At 47.6% G+C, this 21859-nt stretch overlaps 1 protein-coding gene across 5 annotated transcripts in view; it reads right to left on the bottom strand.

Moving 5' to 3' along the window:
- The window catches only part of LOC135367354 (intraflagellar transport protein 80 homolog), a 119760-nt gene extending 102616 nt beyond the window's left edge, over positions 1–17144 (bottom strand). For 3 of the 5 annotated variants that reach the window (XM_064600569.1, XM_064600572.1, XM_064600571.1), the window contains exons 1-2: positions 15984–16264; positions 6402–6535 (exon numbers count right to left, since the gene is read on the bottom strand). In XM_064600569.1, the coding sequence (XP_064456639.1) occupies positions 6402–6440 (39 nt within the window). In that variant the 5' untranslated portion in view covers positions 6441–6535; positions 15984–16264. Of the gene's footprint in view, positions 1–6401; positions 6536–15983; positions 16265–17066 lie in introns of those variants that run through there. The other 2 variants (XM_064600570.1, XM_064600573.1) reach the window with 2 other exon arrangements.
- Between the last annotated feature and the right edge of the window lie 4715 nt (positions 17145–21859).

The raw sequence follows: 21859 nt of genomic DNA, 5'->3' as shown, positions 1-21859 counted from the left end.
GCTTCAGGACGGGAATAGAGAGGAAGGCTGTTTCCGACGCAATATCAGTTGGAGGCTGTGAGGCCAACAACGGCAAGCTCCTTTGCAACGTCATCAACATGCACCACCGCCATGCAGTTCAAAGAATGCCCGCTTGTAGGAGCGCCTCAATGGCGTTGTACCTGGCGTACCTATAGCCTGCCGAGTCATGCATAAATGTACATGGTATGTGTATACGTTTGCGATTATCGGCTGAAGAAAAAGGAAAAGGTTCTCGTGGCTCAGTAGCAAAGATGATCGCGTTCCGCGTCGACACTGGGAGATAACCCGGATTTGAATCGCGACGGCGACTGTGCTTTCGCCGGATTGCTTTCCCTGGCTTCATTCAGACAGCTATCGGCACGATTCCCCGCGAAGTCAGCCCAGGACGCGCGATTCCCTCCGAGCAACATGCCGCAATATCGGCAGGCATACCGCTCGGCAATATGACGCGCTCGATCCACGAAAGTATATATCGTTCGCAATAAACGAATTTTGACTTCTCTGGTCCTTCGAAAAGACACTGGTTCTCTACAAAGAAAAAAAAAAAAAAGCCGTACAGGCTGTCGGTAATCTAATCATCCTTCAAAAGGCGGTTTGAAGAGGACTTAGCCAATCGCTGCCTTTCCACATGGCAGGAGCCGCACAATAAAGCGAAAGAACCACTCGACGACGCCCAGAAAGACTGAAAACATGGATCCATTATTAGGCTGGCTATACAGCCACACAGACAGTGGCATTGTTCGGCCCATTCCTGCTTTTCTATCGTTTCTCGTTAATAATACTATAGTACTCTCCACACCGTTCAACAAAAGGACGCCTCGCTTTTAGAAAGAGGGACCAGGGAAAAAAATTGATTTAAAAAAAAAGTACCCAGAAAATGTACCTTTTTTTTTTTATTATTCTCGATCCTGGAATTCATCTTTGTGTGCGTCGTCCAACAAAGACGAGGACGCGTATAGGCTGACACTTTTCATCCAGTCCAAATTACTGGGCGAATTCATTGTTTTGGCGCAAAAGATACACAAAAGGATCCTTCGATACAGGGTCCCATTGTAATAGACAGGCGTTTTATACTCGAGAGGGCGCTGTCACAAAGGGGCTTTTTCTCTTTTCTTTTTTGTCGCCAGGCGTGAATGGAAAGGAAAAAAAAAAGTATCTGGCAACGGAGGCAGCCGGGCGGTGAAAGCAGACGATTCTTTGAAGCTAATGAAGAGCCGATTGTTGAGGATAATGTTATTAAGACGCCTTCATCTTCATCTTGGTGTAAGTGACAATCAAAGTGAAGCCTATTCACGAGGAAGGAATCTTTTTTTTACACTGCGGTGCGACGACGTCTTACAAAATGGCAACCGCAGACTCGAATGCGTGTCCTTCCTGTATACTTCCGTCGAGGTTTCGCACTTTCGCACTTCAAATCAGGGAGGTTCGCTGTCTGTTCGTTTGCATATCAACCTGTGTGCGAGATAGATATGCAATATAGAAGATCCGCGATACTTGCGCCGCATGTTTATTTCGAAATCAATTAAAGCTCGACGATTCAGGGGAGCCAGACACATATCAGTGTAATGAAGTTCACGGAAAACTTTGCCTTACAGTGAGTTATTAGAATTAGAACGAGTTATCTCAGTTACCACTAGACATGTGTTCAACCTAAGAACCGCACAGAATGTAGTTCGTCACCCCTAACAGAAGTATTACTCCGCCAGAAAAACTATATGCCGCAGCGCTATGTGCTGTCTACAGTCACTTTTTAGCATTCGCTTATACAGTATCGACACGCGTTTTTCCCCCATTCACTACGCCGCCGACACCGTTTGTTGGGTATGGGGAGTCACGTGGTCCGCACCGTGGCGTGCGCAAAACCGAGGGCGCTGCCATATTGTGGCTTATAATATGTTTATTCCGTGTTGGCGCCGGGAAGCAACTGTGACTATGAGTGGAAAGCAGATGTGCAGAGATGACGAGAAGACAGCAGAAGGGAGTGGGAAACGGGAGTGTTACGCGTCCTGGACAGACTTCAGGAGGAATTGTGTAAACACAAGTACCAGGGAGGAAGACCTATAGGACAACACAGCTGCGGGAAGAGTTGGAGCATCCCACACACTCTTAAAAAAAAGGGTGTACTGTAACTCCTTTCCTTGCCTCATATATAACACCCTTTTGGAGAGTACAATTACGCTCAAAAGGGTGTCTCATCACTCCCTCAAGGGAGTAGCATAACTCCTTTCTCCCTGCCGGGGAGTATACTCTCCAGTAGGGAGAAAGGTGTTATACTACTGGGAGTGAGGAGACACCCTTTTGAGCGTAATTGTACTCTCCAAAAGGGTGTTATATATGTGGCAAGAAAAGGAGTTAAAGTACACCCTTTTTTTAAGAGTGCAGTCTTCAGCACGGCCTTGTATATAGGCCACCATAAATGCAGTGTCCATTCGGGGCCGCAAAATGTATCACCCAAGCTTGATAACTTCACTGAAATTTCTTCTGACCAACTTTGATTCCCCGTGCTGAAAAACCCAGCAAAAGAAAGCTGAATTCCAAATAGACTTTCCTGGATGAATCACGAGAACTATATATTTTTGTTACCTCTTCGGCACCTCGTAGAATTGCGCCAAGTTGAATTCCTTCTTTTCGGAGAACGTGATAGTCAGCAGGAACAACGGAAGAAAGAGAGAGAGAGAGAGAGAGAAAAAAAATGTCACATAGCAGGCGGCGACGCCACTTTGCGACGAGTGTGCTTTTGTGTTGCTCAAAGGAGCGCTCCAATCAGGCCTTGTATACAAGTGCTTGGCGGCGGCGCTCTTCAATTGTTTTTCTCGGAGGCTTGTGAAAGCACTCGAGGGGGGTTGTCTTTGTAGATGTCCACTAAATCAAAAAAGGGCCGATACGCGATAAGGCGATTGTTTAGCGGCGTCTTTGATGCGAGCCGCTATCTGCGTCTCCCATGCATCAGCAACCGTTGTTCCTTGGACAGGTAACGGACGTGTCACGTGGTGTATTGAGCGGGAAACGGGGGGGGGGGGGGTAATATGCGTCCTGGGCCGACTTCAAGGGGAACCGTGTCGACATTCGTCGGCAAAACCCAGGGAAAACCTCAGACAACACAGCCGGGTGCCAGGATTTGAATCCGTGTCACCCCCCAGTGTCGGCGTGGAAGCCGGTCATCCTACCTGAAGCCGACATTCCACGCGAAGCCGTATAACATATGCGTTTATATTGAACCGATGTGATGTGATGTGATGGGAATAAAGAAAAAAATGGGGATGTGACTTTCGACGAAGTCAAACTGGCTACCCCAGTACACTTAATACAGAATGTTCAATCCGATGATGAGATGATGAAAACACAAAAGGATGATGTCCAGAGACGAACAGAGATGATAATGGAGTTCAACATGTAGGTCAAAAGTTCAAGAGCTGCGCCCAAGTTAGAGTAAAGTGGCGGAATCGCCGGGGGCACACACAGGACACATCACACATTCACCGTGTCATAGGATGTCCATAAGCCCGGTTGCATGCAAAAAGACTTCAAGTGCCCTTAGCGCCTTGTCGGACGAAGGAGGACCATGCTCTTCCTCCGCTATCGTCAATAAACTTCATGGCTACTATAAGGTGTCGGAAATTGTGGGTTCCAACCCCACCGGAAACGTGTCTCTGGTTTACACTGGCTTTTCCAGCAGACTTCCCCCTGAAGCCTGTTCTTGATCTTTTCTAAAGCACCTTGAAAGTACCGCTCCTGAGCACCTTGAAATGCGTTCTAAAGCATGACGGAACACTCAGATCATCATCATCACAATGAAGTTGGTAAAACGAAATGAAGTCCGCCCAGTGCAAAGAGCATGAGACAACCGTGGAATGTCCCGTGGTCCAGGCGTGGATTGCAACGCGGAACTGACACCTTGTATATCCGTATCAGTGACGACGCTGTCTGAGAATGAACGCCTCCACAGCAAAAATATGCTGGGCGGATTGAAGAGTGGGCCGATAATACGAATAATTACAACTACAGGATTTTCCGGCGTATAACGATGGATAACGCGTCACTAAGGCGAAAATACAGGCGTTAGCAATATACAGAAATTGCAAACTACACATCGCCGTTAATGTTCACAATCATTAAAACCCTTGTGTGGATCATGAATATACTTTCTATTACATCTATTAAGGATGCAATGTTTACTTCAAGCCATCAGTAAACTCTCATCCGACCTACCAAGCGGCTGAACAAATACGCGAGGCTGCACGTAACATATATATTCGGTATTCAATCTGCTGTTTCATTTTTCGGATCCACGCATCTTTCCCCTCACTCTATACAAGCATTGCTTTTGCCAGTCCAGTCCTGACCCCGTCAGGACAAACGGCTCCACATTTTTCTTTTTACCTATAAGCGTGGCCAAGAAATCAACGTCATGTCGATAACTGAAGCAGGACCAAAGCGAGAGGCACTGCCTCTCTGAAACTCTGTTTGCAAACTTGAAAAGGGTGAAGAATTCGTGACTTCATGTCGCGAGCCAACTATATGATGACAAGCGGCACTCAGCGTTCGGTACGTGAATTCATTTTGTCCACCTGAATGTTCTTTAATGTGCGCTCGAATCGCACTGTTCGTCGTATATACCTTGCACAGTACATCATATATGAGCCACATGTAGCATACTGAGTTGCTGGATCCTTCTGCAAGGTTCGAGCCCGCATCCTTGGGATTACTAGGTGGAAACGTTACGAAGTCGTCTACTGGGGCTGGTTGGAAAGTGTGAAGCGCTCAATCGGATCGGATTGAATTGCATCGAAAAGGGAAAGAGAAATTGAGCTCGTCAGCGCCCGACGGATTCCGCTATAGTGGTCACACGGTTGTCTCCATTCTCGACTCGAGGCATGTCATCGGTGTTTGTATATCAAGACATCCATACTTTTCCTGAAACGTTCGAGTGATATAGATTACAGAACTATAATTTTGTGGGACCACCGCCTAGGTATATACCTACGTCGCATTGGCGAAGCAAGCGAGTCATTCACCGTGTGACAGTGAAGAGCTTCTTTTGAGGTGTCGGCATCACTGGAGTGTAGGCTCGGTACTTCTTTGAAGTAGATAAGAAGAAAGATCGATTGTTTCGTCTCTGCTCCCAAGATGTGGTCTTTAGTTGCATCTTGCCGACACCTTATCACACTCCTTGTCTGCTTTCCATTCAACAGGATTCCAGAGGCAACACTCCTGGAAGGACTTAGACCCTTAAAAAATCCTTCTTTTAGTTCTCTCCATGCATTTATTGATCCTTGTCTGTCTCGTCTTTTATGACGTCTGCTGTTGCAAATTTTTTAAAAAGCGACCTTCATATAGGCCCAACCACCACGTCTACCCGTACCAGATGTCTATCCGTAGCTTTATGGGACCACGTGGCAAAAAATTTATACCGCCAACAATGGTCGTACAAAGCTACGGCACATTGCAAAGCGTTTCGCATAATGCCCAAAGATGACGCCACTCTTTCTTTCTTGCATTATATTTTCACAGACGCCGAGTTTTCGAGTAGTCAGTCCTGCCTGCATGACTACAACGGGGCCAACATTTCCATGTTTGTCTCGTCATCTTATCGGAATCTGGTTCCATTCTGGTGGAATGGTTCGCTGGCGACATCACGCGCGCTTATAGGAAATACCAGCGGAACCACAAATGCGGAGTATACTGGTCGCTATCAATTACCCCTTTCCTTCCTTCGTACACCTTACGTCACAGGTATAACTCAACCGTCGCGACCACGAATGTGAACGTATAGTCGAAAAAGTGCACCGAATGACCTGCCTCACGGTTCTCGGAGCAAGTTGCCAACGAACAACGTTATTAATTCATTATTCTTAATTATTTATTTGTGTATTTATATATTTTTCTTCAACTGATCCACCGATGGACAAACGTGTGTCTCTTGATTACAATTTAGCTCCGCGTGAGTCTCCGTCCATTGAGGAAATAAAACCCAGAATTCCGAATAAAGAGAAAACAGTATACCTAGCGAGACGAGACCCAAGACTAAAAAAGACAAAGAAAGCTGTTATTTCACCTTCCTAACGCGCAAAGAACAATAAATATATGAACGAGAAACAACGCAGTTGGGCCCAGCGACGACCAAATTATAGTACGCACACCCGGACACATTGGTGTTTTTTGGTCTTTTTTCGTCAGCTGTTACCACCTACGTGATTGTTCTCCCCGGTAGGAATACAATAGCGAGAGTTTTTTTTTTTTTTTTTTCTTGCCAACTTTCCCCAGTTGCACCCTGCAGCTCAAATGAGGCCGATAGCTCTTTGCGGCGGGAGGACGGCAAGCACGCTACGCTGACCGCGCGTCTATTGTGGAGCTATAGACCACAAAACAGCGACACCTACCTGTAATGAATAGCTTTGTATACAACTTTCGGCACCCATTGTTGGTCCGGGGAAGCTATGACGTCAGTTCCGCTCTGTTCCACCTTTGATGAGAGGAGGCTTTCCTGCCGCCGACTCGATAATCGTGATGCCTTCTGAAATAAAGTACATAAATATATTGTGGGAGGGCGTCAGCATCGCCATCATGCTGCTAATGCTGATGTATAATCTTCTCGCGCTTTTGTACTTTGCGTCTGAAACTTTTTCACGCCGTTTTAGCGCCTCGAAGCAACTGTGAGGCTATGAGCGGCGTGGACAGATATGGAGTGAGTATACAACAGGAAGGAATGGGGGTTAGTCTGCGTCCTGGGCCGACTTCACGGGGAACTGTGCCGACATTCGTCTGGAAAGTTTGCCGGAAAACCCGGGGAAAACCTCATACAGCACAGCGTGTGGTATTGGACGAGAATTAACCTACAACCTCCCAGTCAATTCAGCATGACCTTGGCTGCCATCAACGAGCGGATGCTTCGATACCTACTCTGTCACGCGGCTGGTATATGTCCGACTTTGAATTCGAATTGAATTCGAATTTGAAATTGAATTCGAAATTGCTTCGATTGACTGGTCATCACCAACTCGTCGTCGTTTTCATGAGGCGCGCGCTTCTGGACATTTCGTCGTCAGGCACCGATTAAAAAAACACCGTGTGGATTGTTGTTAAAACAAAATAAATACCTCATTGGAAGGACTAGGAGACGCCAACAGTTTCGCTCGAGCCTGTCGTTAGTAACGCGCATTAAAAAAAACAAAAAAAACAATATCCGAACAATTTAGTTGGAAAAAAGTGGCCGAACGATACATATCGCAGATAGTCTTCATCAACACGTATATCGCTGTACTTTAAATAGAGACGTATCATCGTACCATATACGTGTATTATTAAATTCTCCATCATCGACACAGGAGGTAAGAAACCTTCGATTATTCCATTTTGTCGTCAAATTATGTCCCTCCTCCCTTTCCCCCATGTCCGTTCTTTCCGGACGTTTATGGAGTCGTGATACAGAGAGAGAGAGTGACATCGATGAACCGATCTTTTTTCTTTTTAGATGGTCGACCGACGATAGCGAAAAGATCGCGCGGCCTCTAATCTTTGGTCCAAAAATCATCGAGCTCCAAATTATTCGCAAAAATATGCTTGTCTTTTTTTTTTTATTATTACTTTTGCGGTGGACGGTACTTTCTTCGGTTCTTTTACCCAGCCTATATATACGTAGAATACGACCTCAGTGGCCACGAGCTCTGATTTGATACTATATACGCCTAGTCATTCCCAAACACAGAGTTATATGTCGGACGCGATGGACATGATTGCTGATAGTTTTCGCAGCATTGTTTGGCGACAGAGCAGCGAATAAACGGTATGGAGTAAGGATTAAGAATTAATTTAATTCTGCAAGGCCAATAGGCGCGTGCCTCCGTTGTCGTTACAATTCATACAGAAGAAATGAAGCTCACACACAATCACACGGCAAAAATTCTTCACGCGAGAAGTATTTTGCAGAATAGCTTTGTTTGTTTAACTCATTCGGAAAAAAAAAAGAAAACGAACAAACATGTTTAGGACGTTTCGAACGGAAGCCTGTTATATTCAGATTTCTACAACAACAACAATAAATGATGGAAAAATGATGATGACATGCGATATTTCTACAGCTATGTAATGGTCTATAGAAATCTGAATCGTACAAAGAGTTTGCAGGAAAATACATACAAGAACAGAAGACACAAAGGAAGGGAGTGTTTCAGCAACCTGTCTCAACTGTAGCTCACGTATTCCAGCACGCTTTTTGCCTGCTTCAAACTCCTAGAATTCCATTTCACTCTCGTGGTCGTTCGGATCGTTTAACTTTTTGTAACATCGATGAAGATCTATATAGATTAGATTGTCGAGTGCAACTGATTATATGCAACTGATATTTATGCGTTACTTTCCAGCAAAATCCCATACATAGCATGGAGAGACACACTTGTCCGTCGGAATTCACTCGGCAATTGTGAGCGCTTGAAATTCGTGCAGAAAGACACGCACAATATGAGAAGAAGAGGAACTTTTTTGTGGGGCCTCCCTTTTGTGTTGGGAAGATAGAGAGAATAAACATGCAAATGGGCGCAACAGCTCTTGGAACAATGGATTGCATTGGGAGGTGACAAAAGGCTGCTTTCGCTGCTTCTTCTTGGAGCGAATGATGACGTTTTTCACTCATTATTTTCGTCCTGTGTGCGTCCTATTCGTATGCAAATGAGCCCTTGTCCCTGGTTGCCAGACGGTGATCCCGCCGGATATCCGGCTCCCCTATTATACGGAGCTGTTCGATGTCGCTCTTGCGAAAACACAGACGGGCAACAAAAAGTTTCAATCTTGTGTCGTGGTCGTGCCTCTCCTCACTTTCTGTGCGGCGAGAGAAGGCGCGAGAGCGAGGGAAAGATGTGGATTTATGCGAAGTGCATGGATCCCGATTAGGTTGAACGATCTAGGTTTACGCATATTGGCGTCTTTTTTAGATATATTTTAGTTACGAGCGTGGCTTCCCTCGGGTGCAGTTGTTAAAAACAACGTCATCCAGTGGTGTTCAGGTCAACCAATCCATTCAGGCCATCCGTTGACGTCCAAATCATACACCACACCTGGATTATCCAGTGCATTTATATATGACACGACAGTGACATGCGAGGCATGCAGTAACATCCACACTATACAGTATACCATCCAGGGCATTCAATGATCCCGTGAGATCCAAGTCGCACGGTGGGATTCAGATTGCACAGTTCATACCGGTCATTCATGTCACTCAATGACACCAATTTGTGAAGTGACATCCAGGCCGCACAGTACACCCAGATCGTCCGGTGTACAGATTGTCCAGTTCATTCGTGTAACCCATATAGAGAGACCGATGTCATGGCGTGACATCCAGATCATCCAGTTCATCCACGTCATCCATATCCAATAGTTGTGCACAGACCGTTTGGTGCACGAGGATCATACAGCTCATTCGCGTGGCCCAGTGAGACCCAAGTCGTGAAGTGGCATTCACGGCGCACATTATACACCCAGATCGCCCAGTTCACGCTTGTGACACAGGGAGATCTATGTCATGGCGTGGCATCCAGATGGTACATTTCATCACGTCATTCATATCATCCAATGAGACCAATTTACGCAGTTGTGTAGACTTTCCCCACCCCGTTTAATTCCTTCCTAGAGCAACGTGCCGTCAATCTAGACAGGCAGACCGCTCGAATCCCCACGTCACCCCCTGTAGACTTTGGTATACCTGGATCACTCAGTTTATTCACGTGACTCAGTGAGGTCCAAGTCGTGCAGTGTCATCCAGGGCGCACAGTACATCCATATCGCCGAGGTCATTCATGTGACTCAGGGAGCTCTATGTCATGGCGTGGCATCCATATGGTACAGTTAGTCATTCTTATCATTCAATGAGACCAATGCAGTTGTGTACGGACTTTGGTACACCTGGATCACTCAGTTTATTCACGTGACTCAGTGAGGTCCAAGTCGTGCAGTGTCATCCAGGGCGCACAGTACATCCATATCGCCCAGTTCATTCATGTGACTCAGGGAGATCTATGTCATGGCGTGGCATCCATATGGTACAGTTAGTCATTCTTATCATTCAATGAGACCAATGCAGTTGTGTACGGACTTTGGTACACCTGGATCACTCAGTTTATTCACGTGACTCAGTGAGGTCCAAGTCGTGCAGTGTCATCCAGGGCGCACAGTACATCCATATCGCCCAGTTCATTCATGTGACTCAGGGAGATCTATGTCATGGCGTGGCATCCATATGGTACAGTTAGTCATTCTTATCATTCAATGAGACCAATGCAGTTGTGTACGGACTTTGGTACACCTGGATCACTCAGTTTATTCACGTGACTCAGTGAGGTCCAAGTCGTGCAGTGTCATCCAGGGCGCACAGTACATCCATATCGCCCAGTTCATTCATGTGACTCAGGGAGATCTATGTCATGGCGTGGCATCCATATGGTACAGTTAGTCATTCTTATCATTCAATGAGACCAATGCAGTTGTGTACGGACTTTGGTACACCTGGATCACTCAGTTTATTCACGTGACTCAGTGAGGTCCAAGTCGTGCAGTGTCATCCAGGGCGCACAGTACGTCCATATCGCCCAGTTCATTCATGTGACTCAGGGAGATCTATGTCATGGCGTGGCATCCATATGGTACAGTTAGTCATTCTTATCATTCAATGAGACCAATGCAGTTGTGTACGGACTTTGGTACACCCAGATCACTCAGTTTATTCACGTGACTTTGTGAGGTCCAAGTCGTGCAGTGTCATCCAGGGCGCACAGTACATCCAGATCGCCCAGTTCATTCATGTGACTCAGGGAGATCTATGTAGTGGCGTGGCATCCAGATGGTACAGTTAGTCATTCTTATCATTCAATGAGACCAACGCAGTTGTGTACGGACTTTGGTACACCCAGATCACCCAGTTTATTCACGTGACTCTGTGAGGTCCAAGTCGTGCAGTGTCATCCAGGGCGCACAGTACGTCCATATCGCCCAGTTCATTCATGTGACTCAGGGAGATCTATGTCATGGCGTGGCATCCATATGGTACAGTTAGTCATTCTTATCATTCAATGAGACCAATGCAGTTGTGTACGGACTTTGGTACACCCAGATCACTCAGTTTATTCACGTGACTTTGTGAGGTCCAAGTCGTGCAGTGTCATCCAGGGCGCACAGTACATCCAGATCGCCCAGTTCATTCATGTGACTCAGGGAGATCTATGTAGTGGCGTGGCATCCAGATGGTACAGTTAGTCATTCTTATCATTCAATGAGACCAACGCAGTTGTGTACGGACTTTGGTACACCCAGATCACCCAGTTTATTCACGTGACTCTGTGAGGTCCAAGTCGTGCAGTGTCATCCAGGGCGCACAGTACATCTAGATCGCCCAGTTCATTCATGTGACTCAGGGAGATCTATGTAGTGGCGTGGCATCCAGATGGTACAGTTAGTCATTCTTATCATTCAATGAGACCAACGCAGTTGTGTAGGCTTTGGTACACCCGAATCATCCAGTTCATTCACGTGACCCAGTGAGGTCCAAGCCATGCAGTGTCATCCAGGGCGCACAGTACATCCAGATCGCCCAGTTCATTCATGTGACTCAGGGAGATCTATGTAGTGGCGTGGCATCCAGATGGTACAGTTAGTCATTCTTATCATTCAATGAGACCAGCGCAGTTGTGTAGGCTTTGGTACACCCGAATCATCCAGTTCATTCACGTGACCGAGTGAGGTCCAAGCCATGCAGTGTCATCCAGGGCGCACAGTACATCCAGATCGCCCAGTTCATTCATGTGACTCAGGGAGATCTATGTAGTGGCGTGGCATCCATATGGTACAGTTAGTCATTCTTATCATTCAATGAGACCAATGCAGTTGTGTACGGACTTTGGTACACCCAGATCACTCAGTTTATTCACGTGACTCTGTGAGGTCCAAGTCGTGCAGTGTCATCCAGGGCGCACAGTACATCCAGATCGCCCAGTTCATTCGTGTGACTCAGGGAGATCTATGTAGTGGCGTGACATCCAGATGGTACAGTTCGTCATTCTTATCATTCAATGAGACCAACGCAGTTGTGTAGGCTTTGGTACACCCGAATCATCCAGTTCATTCACGTGACCCAGTGAGGTCCAAGCCGTGCAGTGGCATCCAGGGCGCACAGTACATCCGGATCGCCCAGTTCATTCATGTGACTCAGGGAGATCTATGTAGTGGCGTGACATCCAGATGGTACAGTTCGTCATTCTTATCATTCAATGAGACCAACGCAGTTGTGTAGGCTTTGGTACACCCGAATCATCCAGTTCATTCACGTGACCCAGTGAGGTCCAAGCCGTGCAGTGGCATCCAGGGCGCACAGTACATCCGGATCGCCCAGTTCATTCATGTGACTCAGGGAGATCTATGTAGTGGCGTGACATCCAGATGGTACAGTTCGTCATTCTTATCATTCAATGAGACCAACGCAGTTGTGTAGGCTTTGGTACACCCGAATCATCCAGTTCATTCACGTGACCCAGTGAGGTCCAAGCCGTGCAGTGGCATCCAGGGCGCACAGTACATCCAGATCGCCCAGTTCATTCATGTGACTCAGGGAGATCTATGTAGTGGCGTGGCATCCATATGGTACAGTTAGTCATTCTTATCATTTAATGAGACCAACGCTTTTGTGTAGGCTTTGGTACACCCGAATCATCCAGTTCATTCACGTGACCCAGTGAGGTCCAAGCCGTGCAGTGGCATCCAGGGCGCACAGTACATCCGGATCGCCCAGTTCATTCATGTGACTCAGGGAGATCTATGTAGTGGCGTGACATCCAGATGGTACAGTTCGTCATTCTTATCATTCAATGAGACCAACGCAGTTGTGTAGGCTTTGGTACACCCGAATCATCCAGTTCATTCACGTGACCCAGTGAGGTCCAAGCCGTGCAGTGGCATCCAGGGCGCACAGTACATCCGGATCGCCCAGTTCATTCATGTGACTCAGGGAGATCTATGTAGTGGCGTGGCATCCAGATGGTACAGTTAGTCATTCTTATCATTCAATGAGACCAACGCAGTTGTGTAGGCTTTGGTACACCCGAATCATCCAGTTCATTCACGTGACCCAGTGAGGTCCAAGCCGTGCAGTGGCATCCAGGCGCACAGTACATCCGGATCGCCCAGTTCATTCATGTGACTAAGGGAGATCTATGTAGTGGTGTGACATCAAGATGGTACAGTTCGTCATTCTTATCATTCAATGAGACCAACGCAGTTGTGTAGGCTTTGGTACACCCGAATCATCCAGTTCATTCACGTGACCCAGTGAGGTCCAAGCCGTGCAGTGGTATCCAGGGCGCACAGTACATCCGGATCGCCCAGTTCATTGATGTGGCCCAGGGAGATATATGTGACCAATTTATGCAGTTGTGTCCAGACCCGGATGTACCCTGTATGTACACCCCGATCATCTAGTTCATTCATTCATGTGACCCAGTGAGATAGAGGTGACGCAGTGGCATCCAGGCCGCACAGTATACACCGGGATCGTCCAGTGATGTCCGGGATATGGAGTGTCATCCAGGAAGAAAAAAGTTGTGCCGTACGCAAAAAGTGCAATAATTATTGGAAACCATGTGTGCAATCCGATAACCTATTTAATACGAGCAAAGCCCTTGTAAGAATGTGTTGCTAGAAACAACGCCCCTATAAACAACGAGCACCGTCCGCCTCGAATCGGTTTGTTTCGCTCGCCACCGAACGGCTTTGTGTACGTAAGAACGCGCAGGGGATTTTCTATGTTGGATTGAGCGGGAAAATGGGGCGTATACAATTAGAGCAGCTCATTTGCATAGACAGGAGCAGATGGCATCATTGTTTTACCCTTTCAACGGAAGCCACAGCTGCAGTAAAGCAGACGGGTTGCACTCACCAACGGAGAGGAACTTCTTTTGCTTCGTTGCTTTTTGTTTCACTGCTTGAATGTCACTCAGCAAAGCAAAGCGAGCAAAGTGCTCGTACACTAAGCTTCAATAGGAGCACCTAATTTTCGTTACGATAAATATCCGATAACTCGTGTCAGCGGGAGTACCTTTTAGATTTACCATACGTTTAGCTACGGTTTTGTCTGCTGCACCTTACCGCACCTTCCTCCCCAGTAACATGAATTGCAGAGGCTGAATAAACAACGACTACAAATACGTGTACAAACACGACGAACGCCCAAACAATGATCAATGAATGTGAGAGTGCACGGAAGGAAATATATATGAGAGAGAATAGGGCCAGAGTGCATGTGTCTCCGTGTCTTTTTGAATCGGAGGCCCAGGTGTGTTGACTATCGGGCAATCAATTGACCATGTTGGCAGTCACAGAGGTTTGGGCTCGATTCCAGCTATCGACACTCGCCGAGTCATCGTCAACTGCCGTCCTTGTTTCCTCCTCAGACACTTCTCCTCGCCACAACCTCTTACTGTACCATACCCACCCCTCCTCTACAGATAAACCGAACATGCTCTCTCCCTCGTCAACACGTAATACTTACATTATCCGTGGCGAGTAGGAAGAGATGTCGGTAACGTGTTGGCTTGCTGAGCTCAAGATCGCGGGTTCGACCCCGCCGATGACGGTAGCAATGTGGGGGAGGTAAATATTGCTTCCAGCACCGCGTGTCGGAGATTTCTGGCGCACGTCAAAAGAACCCCAGGTGGTCGAAATTACCCGCAGTCCTACCCCGCGCTGCACGTGCAACATGTCGCCACACTAGGCTGACACACCTTACCCGCAAATCTACTCCAATTACCTGTTACAGAGATGTGTTACCGGTCCAGCACAGATCCACTGCGCCGCTGTTAACGATAGACCGGACAATTACAGCTCATTTACAGTAAGAATGCAGAAAGCAGTCGCAAACGACAAAGTACGCCTTCTACGTATGGCACTGAAGGGCTTCAAATGTGAATAACTGAAGTTTGCACCCCTCTGGGGGTGGGATCGGAAGACAGGAAGTTAGTGTGCGACTCTGGGTGAGTCCAGTGGTTTACCCAGAATTTCGTCTTTTGGGGGGGGGGGGGGGGGGGGCTCCGCAAGGTGGCGTATTTACATGCCTTTGACGAAGTAGTGCAATCTCACAAAATTTTAGGGGGTCTCCTCCAGAATTTTGGAGGTATTAGGGGGGTGTAAGGGGGTCTGGATAAATCACTGGGTGAGTCCCCCGTCAACTCCAGGGGAAGTTGACGTCCCTCACGGAGGAAGACGCGTCTAAGCACCCTAGTTGCCGCCAAGTTGCGCTGGCGTTCTCTGCCGGGTTCGAACCTGTAATCTTGGGATCCGAAACCAGTCCTTCTTGGAGTGTCATTTCCAAGAAGGACAGGAAGGAACACTTCGATGGAACGCACCTGGCAAATTGTTTGCAGAGGTGACGTTTCCTTCGAGTGTCTCAGAAAGGACTCTCGTACAACTCTCTTATCGCACATTTGCCCAGCTGCTCCGTTGTACGGACGCCAGTCGACAAACAGTTCAATCTTCCATTCTTGAACACTGTTCGACCGTAACATTCATCAATGAAACTTTTGTATGACATTCGATGCCTTTTCTTGTTCCAGACGGCGACAGCACCGCACGAAGAATGCAGCTTGCAAACTCCATGATGATAAGCCTGACCGATGGGAAAACTTACATACAGGACAGACACACAAATTTGTTCGTCTACCAGCTTGCCTGCGCTTACGCCATTCTCTCTGTATAGCTTGCAACCTAATTTGATCCTGATTGATTACGTGTCATCGAGTCGGCGTTGGACACGGTGCTATATGATCATAAAGTTGACTACTGAAGATTACGAAGAATTCGTGTCTTGTGCCGTACCACCTGCTCACACACTGACGCAAACACGGTGTGCTGAGATTTGAGCGCAATTTGAAGAACCCTCGGATGGAGAAAATTAAACCACCAAGTGAACACGGTATATAACTTACCGCTTATAATTGTAGTTGTTGTGAAGCACCCAGTACATTATTAGCGAGCTTTAGTAGATCAAAAGCACTCTGCGCACACAGTAAAGGACGCTGTCAAACACAAGGTCAGTAATGAGTCAGTAATGGGTCACTCGAAAGGGATAACGCGATTCGATTATCGTGCTTTTGGAACCACTATCGTGCACTTACTAAAACTCCCTATTATTTGTTTCTTAGCCCATACCGCTGTGCAGCGACTAACGCATTCACAACGATCTGAGTTTTTTCAGATCTATCGATCTCTAACGAAGCAACGCTACCGGTTCTTGGGACGCGTACTACCTGAAAGCCGATAAGGATTTCGCCCCCGCCGTGTTGCGGCTGGCTGCCAAAGTGATAACACTCTTCTATTTGTTCCTTCAAAGCGAACGGAAGCCGAGACGCGATAAGGGACGTGTGGGCACCATTTCCGCTGGGAGGAGGTCCCGCTTAACGACGGACCTCGGTTAATCCGCGTTCCTTTGGGGGGGGGGGGGGTGAGACCGTTTTTCACTTACCAATCGGGGCACACAGAAGAGGATGGTGGCAGCCATTTCCTCGCCAAACAGCATCCACAGGCATCCTTTTCAAGCTGCGTCCATTTAATTCCCCCGCGAGGACACTTGGAATTCATAATGTCAGCTTTTATGTCGCTGAACAATCGCGACAATGACCGGTGGCAGGGCGTTTGGTCCGAGACTTTTTTTTTATATTCCGTGTTAGCGCCGCGATGCAACTGTGGCTATGAGTGGCGTACAGACGTGGTCAGATGGAGAGAGGACAGCAGGAAGGAGTGGGGGGGTTAGTATGCGTCCTGGGCAGACTTCAGGGCGAACTGTATACCGACATACGTCTGCAAAGTGGTCCACGAATTCATGTTGCCCCCATGAAGGGTTCTTAAAGTCCCGTCCTATACCGGAAGGCAACATGTATTCAATGTCTAAATGGGATACCAGCTGGCATCCTCTGTCGGACTCGAAGACGCAACCTAGGAATCACTTGTATACTGTCATACGGAGAGACACAGTGTGATATGAGCCCGTACACCTCTAGAGTAGTGTGTACCTGCTATAAGTCGGCCCACGACGCACAATTCCTTCGAGCCACATGCGCCGCCGCCAGATCATTCGACAAATAACGGGCCACCAACCGAGAAGAGGTTACGTGGGTAAACACTCACCGTGAAAGACGCTCCGTTAAATAAGACGCTTTCATGCAAGTGGCGCCCAAGTGCACGAGAGTGACTGGCAGGTACGAGGTATCTTATCAGCAGAGCTATCCATTTTTCTGAGCTGTGCGCGTCAGAAAAAGACGACCTTCAGCTTGTCCAGCCCGCCACGTACAGCGCGCTGCTTGTGGGCTTCAAGACAGAAAAGGCACCCATAACGATATGTCTCAATAAACAAAAAAGGATCACAAACCATAATAGCAGCTCACGAGGGAGTGTTTTGATTTACGGCCGATTACTTCCCGCTTCATTCTGCCAGCAGCAACAACTGCCACCTTTCAAATTTCACCCAGGACCTATTAGATTACGCAATTCGATGACGATTATCAAGCTATGACTTTTAAGCGGGACATGCACTGCTTGCACTAAAATGCGAACGTAAGCTTCAGTATAACGCGCGAGTGTTATAGCAATTGAAGAAGCAATAAATGAGCCCATGACCAGCGCGGTCGCCATAGCCTCCAGAACGCGGCGCTGAGGAAGGGTGCAAATGACAGTAGGGCGCGGACATTCCACGCGACTCTCGCGTCAAAAGGGACGCACCGAGGAAGCGCAAAAAACGTTGCGCGCCAAGACGTTGGAAACACTGTGATTGTGAGTGGTTGTTGTTGTGGCCTCCACAGGGTTCCACGACCTTGAAGAGACGCCTTTACGGTCTTTCCAAAAGGAGTGTCTCTCTCCGAGTGTCAAAAGGAAGGTACACATCGTAAATGTCGTTCATCCAATTTACGTCTTCGCCTTTGTCGAAGGAATCGTGGGAATCCACTTCAAATGACGCTCACAAAACATCCAACAAAGTCTATGACGCACATTTCTCCCAAACAAAAGACAGCTTTCAAGTCTGTGCACCGAGACACGTCCCTTGCAGACAATATACCGGTCCCGGTCGATTATTTGGTAACGAGTTCGTAACCCGGCAGAGGACGCCACAAACATGGTGGCATATATGGTACAAGCTGCTCAGTCTTCTACGAACCGACCACTGCAGAACTGGCCGTAACCATCGATGTCTCCAACTCGAAATTTTCCGCTCATCTCACCGGCCAAATCGACAGCAGCTCATTTAACTGGCTCCAACTTAGCCGAGCAAAATGACGACTTCCAGGACATCACCAAATGTGCTTTGTGGCACACGAGGATCAGCGAGTTAATCGAAGTAATTTCTCGTCGAATTAATCGTTGTTCGTTTGAGTTCTCGTCCGTGTCGTCTAATTTTGTGTCTGCTGCCCATGCTCGGACTATTTTCTTCACGGATCGCATCCACCAGCTTGTCCGCGTCCATGTCATTTTATCCGATGAGGATCCGTTCATCTCGAATGAATCTGGTTTTCGATAGACTGTTCAAGAATACGTTTGCCCACTGCAGTATCGTGTGTAAAACAAAGCTGTGTTACGCAGCTCCGTGAGAACGAGAAAAATATGCAAAATCGAGGGTTTTCAAGTGAAAAAAATATAAGGTTTTCCAGACTTGAAAATTCCAGAGTATTCCAGGGTTTCAAGGACTAGAGGGAACCATATATGGATCTCCTGTCCTTGTGAGACGCAAGTAAAACGGAACTTGTTGGTTACTTGGGGGGATATCGCGTGCATTTTATTCCACTTTCTGCATTCGTATTTACAATTAAACTACAAGCACACCTGCCACAAGCGCTTCAGTGGCGGCATCGCGCTCTACTAAAACCAAGGGCCATATATACCGCTCTTCGCCATATAGTGGGTTTTCTGGTATACGCAGTAGCGCTCGAAATCCGCAAACGGTCTGTTCCCGGTTTGGGAAGCAAGCACCGTCATCCGGCACCCGCAACAAACGTTCACACACGGCATCCACCAGAAAAGAAAGAAAATTGATTTTTTGAACGCGAAGCTTCGCTGTTCCGGAAAATCTCTTCTTGATCGACACTCTCTTCATAAGAAATAGGGGGAGCGCTTTTCAATTTCGTGTCGAACAATAGGTGGGAAAATGAAGCTGAATGGCGGCTCTCGTTACAACGGTTCCCACACAAAAGGGGGGCGCCACTTTCCTCCTCCCTCTTACGCAAAATCCCAAGCGGAGGAGGTTGCCAGACGCGGGGGAAAGTCACTCGGAATATATTCTGTCGTTCCAACTTACGCACCTGTGACGGTCCAGCCAATGTCGGGATCAGTCCGCTTTTCTGTCTTTCGGTTCATTGTTTTCATCGCGAAGCAACTGTGTTTATGAGCGGTGTAAGAAACGATGGTTCGACGTCAGCCAGCTGGTAAAGCTTGACGAGTCATGAGCGGAGCCGAACGAAACTGTTCGGTACGCACCTGAAACGTTTTGTTACATTCCGTGTTAACACCGCGAAGCAACTACCGCTACCAGCGGAGCATCGACGTGTACAGGAAGAGTTGACGCCAAGCTGCCTCGACCAGGAAAGGCACAAACATTTAAGTGGTAAAGAAACACGTCGGAGAAGACGGTTTCTCGTACGGACTTACGCCGGCAGGCCCATCGCACTAAGCGGAATCCGATACGGATAATCCGATAGGCAAACGAGCCGAGGCGAGCTCCATCTAGGGACAAACACAACGCATAAGAGCCTCCGAGAGTCAATCCGGTCCGAAGCGCACGCATTTCGGCCGCGTGGAGTTCCGAGTAAAAATATATTTCGGTAACAGCGACTTCTGTGCGAAGAGGGTCTACTGTAGCAACCAATTTTTACACCCCGGCGTTGTGAACGGTACCGAACCCGTGAAAAAAATCCGACATACTAGAGTTCTAGAACAGCGTACGTAACCGGTCGCAGGCCCCAGTTAAAATTGAGCTTTTCAGTGCGCATGCCCGGAACGGAATCCGAGTCTTTTCTTTTTTTTAATATATATTTTTTTATTACTATTATTATTCGAAAATAGTGGGGGTACCCAGGCTCGCCCCAAAGTGAACTTTCATCGCTTTTTTGCGCCATGCGAAATATTGCGAGAGAGCCGCGTAAAGTAAAAGAAGCACGCTTCGTTTATTCGTCGTGGATTGCACGACGACATTTGTTACTGGAACTCGTCAAATGAATACTGTTGCTACCGCTTGATGATGATGCAAGCGCAAGGTGCTCGTGTTCTGGATTGCGACGGAGTATCCCTAATCTAAAACGCTCTCTCGCTGCCCCGCGTATTGGGTACGCTAAAATTGCGCCCCCCTATTCTAACACTCTTCAATAACTGCCGTAAATCAAAAGAGCTGCCTTCTCCTAAACCAATGAAAATATTGAGACGCACATCGCAAAGAAAACGCAGTGTTAAAGCGCCACAGAAACCAGATGAACAAAGTGGAAACGGCCACAAAGTTGCAACCACTTGGGCGTCCCCTTTTTTTTATCCCCTCCACACAAAGCAACCCTATATACAATCCCCCGCTGATAGAACACTATTTGATGGGGGGGCTTTTGAGTTCCTATTCGAGCGTATCGGAGACACTTCAAACAGATTTCCGCATGAAGGCGCTGGAGCGCGACATCGATGACGTCATACAGAGGTTACTTTGCGGACGGCTAAACAGGCTTTTGTTCGCCCAGTTTACTCGCTCAAGATGGAATTTGAGGGGAGAGAGGTCTGTATAGAGAGAACGCCACCGTGGCCTGTGGCATTATTTTTAACGGGTCTTAAAGGGACAGTGCAAACGCAATATCTTTTGAGTGTGGCTATATTTTCTTTGTTGGCTTTAATCCCGTGTTGCCACCGCGAAGCAATTGTGGCTATGAGGGTGTTCGGGCGTGGACAGAGGGAGAGGGAACAGCAAGAAGTGGGAGGCAGGGGGTGTTACTATGCGTCCGGGGCACACTTCGTGCTCACAGATTTCCCGTCACGATCTTCGAGCATCTCTGTGACGAATGCTTTGTGTAACCAATTTCCATAGTCTATCGTATCATATATCGTAAAAATTCCGAGTGGCTGCGCAACCTTCGGTACTCATAGCTGCAACAGCTACTTGCAGCGGAGAAAGGAGAGCCCGGAGGACCGAAGAAGAGACGGCACAACAAGTACACGCAGACCAGCGTAAGACCCCAAATGGGCGATAGAAGAGATTGTTGAGAAGAGATTGTCGAGAACTTGTTGTGTCGTCTCTTCACCCCAAATGAGTGTAGAAGACAAGGCTCGACATGCAGAAGGGGAAAGAGAAAGTTCCCAAATGAGCGAAGAACAGAAAGCAAAACGAATCAGAAACGACGAGAACAAAAGCGATATCTGCGACGGACAGCGCACGCACGCTATCGATGCTCAACTCCGCATATACAGCAGTCGCTGTACAAGCGCCAAATTCTCGCGATACACCGCAATGCATCAATAAAGAGTGAAAATTCGTAAATGCTGGCGTTATCCATTCTTCTTCCTTTGTTGCTGCTAAATACGAAAACCCATACTATACGCGTGTTACACCTGAGAACGGCATGAAATGTACTCCGTTAACCCAGAGACAAAGATATTTTATTGCTTCTGTATGGCGCGGGTAATGACGTATTCTTGGTCGGGTACAAAAGTGTCGAAGAGGTCGATGAGAACGACTGGGTGGATCTTCTGGTCGTATTCTCGCACGTGCCTTCCTTCTATACCTATACATGCGGTGGTCGAAGGCTTCGTCGTGCGGGAAGACGTCGTTATTGCTGAGTGCGATGAC

Source organism: Ornithodoros turicata, chromosome 8 (genome assembly GCF_037126465.1).
Source record: "Ornithodoros turicata isolate Travis chromosome 8, ASM3712646v1, whole genome shotgun sequence".
Taxonomy (NCBI): domain Eukaryota; kingdom Metazoa; phylum Arthropoda; class Arachnida; order Ixodida; family Argasidae; genus Ornithodoros; species Ornithodoros turicata.
Note: the sequence above shows the minus strand (reverse complement) of the source record. Positions and strands in the feature narration are given on the sequence as shown.